Source organism: Peromyscus leucopus, chromosome 1 (assembly GCF_004664715.2).
Source record: "Peromyscus leucopus breed LL Stock chromosome 1, UCI_PerLeu_2.1, whole genome shotgun sequence".
In the NCBI taxonomy this organism is placed as follows: Eukaryota; Metazoa; Chordata; class Mammalia; order Rodentia; family Cricetidae; genus Peromyscus; species Peromyscus leucopus.
In genome coordinates, this window is record NC_051063.1 from 103,018,318 (window position 1) to 103,026,040 (window position 7,723).

A 7,723-nucleotide genomic window follows, 5' to 3' on the forward strand; every position below is an offset into this window, starting at 1 on the left:
TCTTAACATCCCCACCCACCCTCCTTTTCTAAAATTTCATTTTTGAGATAAGTTCTCGGGTAGTCCAGGCTGGTCTCAAACTTGTTATGTACTCAAGGCTGTCCTTGAACGTGTTGGGATTTCAGGCACACCAGGAACACCTGGGAACACTTGTACAATTTTCAGGTTTGCATTTTTCTTCCAGTAGGGTTTTGTGCCTTTAGTCCAATATCAATCATCAGGACCAGACAATGATGTTTTGTCCAATATAACATGATGGGATTATCCAGTAGTTTGGGAACTAGCCAAAGCACTGGAGTCTGTTGTACCAAGATTGTGTGAGAGATCTTGATTAAAGGGAGAGTTAGAGCCAGGGCAATGATATCTATATTCTCAGCTACTGAGGAGGCTTGAGACCAAGACTTTGTGCCAGTCTGGGTAACATAGCAAGACCCTGTTTCCAAAAAAGGAGGAGGAGGAGGAGGAAGAGGGGAAAGGGAGGAACGGGTAAGGAAAATAAGAGAAGGAAGGGGGTAGGGCTCTTACTTGTAGGATCCTCCAAATATACAGCAGCATAAGCATACACTCTTCCTAGTTCTATTTCTGGGAAAGTTCAGTTATGAAAGCTGGATGCACAAAAGGTCCCAGGGCATTTATTTTGGGGGAGCCTCTTCCCCCCTCTTCTCCTCACATGACGGAACAGGAGGTTATAGATTAATGGCCACCTGGTCTGTTATGGCATTTTCTTTTTTAAAAAAATATGTCACCTGGTGACTGTGTCTAGGGACCCAGGAAGAAGATGGATTTGTTACAAGATCTTGGATTGAAAGAAGCAGGTAGTTCTCAGAGGAAACTCTAACATCAACACTTTGTTCATATGCTCTAGTCAGCATAGGAAAAATTGTAGCCAGGAGCAATTAAGGATGCAAAAGTGAGCCTTAGTATTGGTCACCACTCAAGTCTGGCAGCAATGGTGCACATCTTTAATCCCAGTACTTAGGAGGCAGAGACAGGAGGATCTTTGTGAGTTCAAGGCCAGCCAAGTCTACAGAGTGAGTTCCAGGACATCTAGGACTAAACAGAGAAACTGTCTTGAAAAACCAACCAACCAACCAACCAACCAATCAACCAATCAACAAACAAACAAAAATAAACAAAATAGTCACCTCTCTTCACCTTTACCTAATTCCCCTGAAATGCTCAGGTGATTTGGTGGTAGTTTTATTGACAGGGTCTCACTGTGTAGACCTGACTGGTATCAAACTCATAGAGATTTTTCTGTCTCAGCCTCCTAAGTGTTGGGATCAAAGGTGTGAACCATTTACAAATTACCAGAATGGGAGAGTATGGAATCTACTTTTAAAAAGGAACTACTTGTTTTAAATAAGATAAGTAATGAAAATTTTTTGGTCTGAGTTTATCAGATGTTACTGGACTGGACATTGTTAATATATATAATGGAGTTTTTATCTGAATCTGTCAAATGTTAATGGACTAGACATCATTAATGTAATTTTTGGCTGTATATATTGTATATACTTATTGGATAGTTTTTCTTGTATTAGTTATAAGCTTTCTTTAATTTTAGACAAAAAGAGAGGAAATGTGGTGGTATTGTGTTCCCCAAAATATTGTGTACCTTAATAAACTTATCTTTCACACAGGCTTTCTGGTAATTTGTAAAATTGGAGTATAGGGCAAAAGTCAACCAACTTCTGCCTTTTGCATTATATATTTATCACATGCACAGTCACTGCCCAAACCCGCATCAATCCAATGGGGAACAACAGAAAGACCCTGACTCATTTTGGTACAGACAAAGGAAAAGATGCAGGATGGGGATGCAGTTTGGTTGGTAGAGTGATTGCAGAGAATCAGGTCCTGGGTTCTATTTTTGTACAAATAAATCTAGTTTTGTGGCAAGAGAATCAGGAGTCCAGGTTATTCTCAGCTACATAGTGAGGAAAAGGCCAATCCAGACTAAGGGGAACTTGTCTTGAACAAAAGCAAAAATGAAAAACTCAAAAAAGAGATGGAAAACAGAAAAGGTATAGTAAAAAATACAATTTGTCTAATTTGAGTAGTTCATAAACTCTCTGGCTTCCTTTCAAGTCTAACCTGAAACTGAAAGTGTATCGTCAACAGGATAAAAGGCCACTGCACTGCCTTCTGCAACACTTGCTTTTAGAAGAGACCAGAGACCCAGCCACCAAAGATCTGCTCAGGTACCTGACAACTCTGAACTCTGTCCTCTGAAGGGGAAGGCCTCTAAAGTTGAGGGGACCCTGAGAAAATCTGAGGGTTGCAGTGGGTGTCACAAGGTGAGGTGGGGTGGTGGTGATTTATGACTCAAGGATTAAAGCCAGAAGGTCAGTTTTGGGCAAGAAATAGCCCATGTAGGGAGATGGAGTCAGATATATAAAGAAAGGACAGACATGAAGCTATCACTCTTTTTAGAGACTTAAAAATATGATGGGGCCCACACAATTTACCTCTCAGGACCTGTAGGAAGCAACTGGCATCCATGTACATGGTCTCTTATGTATATAGACTTTTTCCTTCCTATACTACCTTGATTTTTCAGAACAGAACAAGGATATGCTTAATTAATCCCATTTTACTCCCAGCACCAGGCAAACATTAGCTTCTATCCTCTTCTTTGTTTTATTTATCAAGACAGGGTTTCTTCACTTATCCCTGGTTGTCCTGGAACTAGCCCTGTAGGCAAGGCTGTCCTTGAATTCATAGATCCACCTGTCTCTGCTTTCTGAGTGCTGGGATTAAAGCTGTGAACCACCGCCATCAGGCTTTTGTTTCTTTCTGATGCCTGATCCAACATAATTTTTTTGGCTATTTTTGTCCATTTCATTGTAGCTATTTGTACATTATATCTTTTATTTGAAGAAGGGTATGACAATGGAGTCCTGGCTGGCCTGAAACTCACAAAGATCCACTAGCCTCTGTCTCCCAAGGGCTCAGTGCCATCATTGTGCTGTCCAATCTATCCTGACATCAAGTTGAAGCAAATTGTTTGATGTCCTTGAGAGTAGTGATTGTGTGTAAGCAAAGATGTCAGTGAGCTCAGCTCTTATGAATTTCACAAAAATTAATAATTTTTGAAAGTTGAGGATGTACAGAAGGTGGGACCCTTCACTGCAGTGCTGAACTCCTAGGTCTGTTGTTTCTACAGTGTCCCCTAAAGGCTCAGGGCGGAGAAGCCAAGCTGTGGAGGAGCTGGGAGTCCCAGCCTTCCAAGAGCAACTAGTCAGTCATAGCATGCAGCTCCATTCTGCCATTCTCAAGGTGTGGGGAGAGGATTATCTGGCTGGACTAAGTCAAAATTCTGTAGACAGTAACACAACAGCTTAGATAAGTATGGGGAGAGTTTTCATGATTTTCCAAAAGTCCTAGGCAAAAATGAAGTAGGCAACAAGGGTGACCTCCCTTCTTGTTCATTGACTTGCTGTTCAGTGTATATTTAGTATATCCACTCCTCAAAGAGTAGTGAAAACAATACATACTCATAAGATACAATAATTAATAAGGCTGATTGTGTTAGTCTGCTTCCTTCCTTTTTGTTTTTCTTTTCTTTTTTTGTGTGTGTGAATACATGCACATGTGTGGGCATATCTATTTGCATGGGCACATGCATGTGGAAGTCAGAGGATAGTCTCTGGTGTCATTCCTCTGGCACTGTCCACCATTTTTTGTAAGGACAGGGTCTCTCACTGGCTTGCGACACACCAAGCAGGCTGGTCTGGCTGTCCAGTGAGTCTTGGGGATCTCAGGAACCCATTTCTCTCCACCTCTTGGTGCTGGAATACAAGTGCATGTCATCACACCTGCTTTTCCATGGGTTCTTAGATCAAACTCAGGTCTTTGTTTGCAAGGCAAGTCCTTTACCCCCTAACCTTTCTCCTTAGTTTGTGTTTATTACTATCACAAAATACTTGATGATGGAAAGTTTATAAAGTAAAGGTGCTTACTCAGTTCACAGTCTGATAGCTGGAAAGTCTAAATATCATGAAAGTGCTGGCTGGTTAGTGTTTTCCTGACTGAAACATTCTCTATCACAGTGTCAGGGAAGCCATTACCATGTGCAGAAGGGAACACATGGCTAGAGAGGAAGCCGGAGACTTGCTCTTGTAGGAACTGGGTAGGATCCCACTTTCATTGTCTAATATTTGCTTGCAGATGTTCTTGAAGTTGAAGATGACTTCTCTTCTAGACTCAAAAGTTCACACGTTCCTCCTGACTTGGTTTTTCATCCAGCAGGTAATATTCTCAACCCACATCCTGTTGACCTTGCTTTCACCTGCCCACATCTTCCTGATATTACAGTGGCCAGGGTTGAGTCTGTGGCTAGAGGATGTTAGAGAGTATGAATCTTGAAGAAGTATTGTAAAGATAATATTAGTAAGGGGGGAGATTGTGTACAGATGATTATGAGCAATATATAATGATGTACTTATATGAAAATGTGATGATTACTCCTGTTATTTTGAATGCTGGTTAAAAAAGAATTGAATAAGAAGAAAAACTGTAGTATTCATAAACACAAAAGAATCAGAGATCTCAGCCTTGCCTTTCTGCACCCCTCATAACATAATGAGACTGTGTCCATGCATGTGCCATGTGTGAGGTTAGAATATGCAACATCTCATGCTGTCAGCTCCAGACAGCACCCAGCACATGCTTAGCACATAACTTAGCAAACTTATCTAGTAACAAAGAACCTACTTCTCTCTTTCAGGTGACAGGCCTGACTGAGCCTTCCAAACTGGACATGGCTCCCAATGCATTTGATGATCAGTATGAGGGCTGTGTTGAAGAAATGGAGAATAAAGCACCCCAGCTGTTACAAGAAGACTTCGACATGAATGAGCAATTAAAACTTGAGTGGGAAAAGGCAGAGAAAAGATGGAAGGAGATAAAAAATACAACGAGCAATCCCAAAGGTTTCCATGACTTCCACGGAACGGCTTTAGTGGCCTACACCGGGAAAATCCATGAAGGTTTTAACAGAGCTGTTAGAGAATTCAGGAAAAATCCTGACAACTTCCATTACAAGGCCTTCCATTACTACCTAACAAGAGCCCTTCAGCTTCTGAGTAACCAGAGTTGTCACTCAGTTTACAGAGGCACCAAGAACAAGTTTCGTTACAGTGGGAGGGTTCTGTGCGGTTTGGGCAGTTCGCTTCCTCCACTTCAGTTTGGCAAGTTGCTGTTTCTCCAGAATTTTTAAGTAAACATGGGACACTGTTTGACATCAAAACCTGCTTGGGGGTTGATATAAAAACATTCTCCTTATTCCCTCATGAAGAGGAGGTATTAATTCCAGTCTATGAAGTATATCACAAAGTAACTGTAACACAAAATGCAAAAGGGTCTGACAAAATTTTCCTGGACTCCCCCAAAAGAAAGAAGAGCAACTTCAATTGCTACTATAGTGGATCTATTGAAGTCGACAGCGGTTTTATTGAAATAGACAACATTGATTTCAGCAGCTCAGGTGAGTCTGGGTCTGTGTTAGAAGTGGAGCTAGTGGGGGACATCATGAAATGGAAAAGGGGGTGCTCCCTACCAGAATACACCTGGTAGACCATGCAAATGGTGAGGTACCTAGAATGATGAAGGGTAGCATTGGTAAAGCCAAGGGGCACATATGTCAGTGAAGGCGTATCAGAAATGATTCAACACAGCGAGGGACTTCAGGAAATGATATTACCAGGCCCAGCCCTGTGAGGAGTGAAAAGTGCCATCAGTGGGTATTTATCCTTTCAAACCAAAAATTCCCCGTGTTTGGAGTTCTCTATGACTGTATACCTATCATTGCGTGTGGTTTGGCTTCTCTCTTCATCCCTTGACCACATGTCTCATTCTATCCAAGCAATGACACCATCAATTTTAGTTTGGTGATTATTTTTTAAGGCATAGTTCAAATATCACTTATCATAGTAATCCTTCCTTAATATTCCAGAGAAAATTACTATACCATGCTCTCTGTCATAGGTTTGGGGCTAGACTCCATGGTAATCTGGTTCAAACATCACTAGCTCTGTGACTCTTGGCAAGTTATCAAATGTCTGTGCCTCAGTTTTCCTGTATGAACCATAAAGACCCAAATGATAATTATTGTACTAGTATTGCTTTGAGAATTAAGAGAGAGGCATTCAAGACATATGATTGGTATGTAGCTATCAATCCACAAATATCTTTCATTTTTAAATATGAGGAACCATGTACACCTGTCATTCATCTGATCCAAACTCATACTGAGTTTCGACATTCACAGGAAAATCACTTGCTCACACTCTAGAGACCTTGTCTCCTGTGCCTATCACCACTCAGGATCTGCACAGTGTCTGAATTACTTACATACATCTAGGCTGCACTAAATGTTGTCCTAGGAAGTTAAGTTTGAGTGAGAGGCCAGGGAGAACCTGAAATGAGCTACAGTTAGACTACTGGGTACAGAGCAATCTTAGATCAAATTAGCTCTGTCTCTGGAAACATGGGAAGTCTTTGGAGCAGGAAGTGAAACTACAGGAATGATCATAGGGGCTTTATGCATTTGTATAGAGGAATTTGGAATTTATGTCAAGCCCCCCAAAAAGCATTACCCCTACCCAGGTCCAAAATTCAGTCAGAAGATGCTGCCCTTCTGGGCCAAATGGTTGATGTCCAAGCAGGGTGAGAGCCACAGGTAGGTTCTAGCTCACACCAGCTGACACAGAAGGAATACACATTGCTGCAACAATGGACTTTCAGAAGGTTCAGACCCAGGAACCTTCTTTTGGGTGAAGAAGGAAAAGCCTGTGGGGCTCCCTAGAAGACCAGGAAGACTCTTAACAGGAAAGGCTTTTAACCCCAGTCAGTGTCTTAGAGCACAGTACTCTGGAAGTGGTGGGGATTTATCAGCCTTTTTTACCTGGTATTTGAGTACTTTAGGAATCCTGGCCCCCAAGAACCTGCTCTCTTGGGCTTTGAGCTGGATGTAAAGTTCTGAATGTTTAGGGGAGCTATCCCTGTCTTGAGATAGCCCATATGAAAACTCTCTTTCTCCTCCCATCTACAGGAGCCAGAGACAGCCGGGCATTCTTGCTGCTTGTGGTGCTACCTGGTCTCCTGGTGCAGCTGCTGCCTCTTGCTGAGCTGTAGCCCTTTCCTGCCTGAAGTTCACGGGTCTGAGTGTTGAAGGGAGGCCCAGGGGCAAGAACTTGGTGGTTCTTTGAGGTCTGTGGTAAAATGAAGGGTGCGGTCATTTTGGGTAGATCTACTTTATTTAGCATTCACAACTTCCATAGACACCCAAGGAAACTGCTGGGTCTGTGGGTGAAATTTTATGCTCTGACTTCAAATTTACTACCCATTGACACTTTGCTATGATTGAAAAGCAATGTTTGTCTGCATGGTCAGCAGTAACATATTTAAAGCATGCAGTATGTGATGAATATTACAATCTAGCGAAATAAACTGTTTATAAGCACACCTTGATTTCTGTGACTAGGTATTCCTATAGGTTGAATTATTTGTTTGAGAAACTTTCCTAAGGTATGAGGTCTGATGCCTACATTGATACAATTGAGAAAGTTCATGTTGTACATTTCTCACAGATGCTCCTGCAGGACAAATTGAGTGGTCCATAAATGTAAGGGCTGACCTAGATCAAGTCCACTCCCTACTCTACCCCATCAGAATACAGCCAGTTACTGAGCTCTGTCAGCCTATTTCAATAACTCTG

At 41.8% G+C, this 7,723-nt stretch overlaps 1 protein-coding gene across 1 annotated transcript; it reads left to right on the forward strand.

The window, feature by feature from the left end:
* The first annotated feature begins 2,145 nt into the window (after positions 1-2,145).
* Positions 2,146-7,476, forward strand: LOC114706661 (T-cell ecto-ADP-ribosyltransferase 2-like). Its single transcript, XM_028889150.2, is given in 5 exon segments — positions 2,146-2,204; positions 4,174-4,254; positions 4,733-5,147; positions 5,150-5,491; positions 7,058-7,476. Coding segments are annotated over 4 exon segments (921 nt in total). The 5' UTR covers positions 2,146-2,204; the 3' UTR covers positions 7,141-7,476.
* Positions 7,477-7,723: the final 247 nt, after the last annotated feature.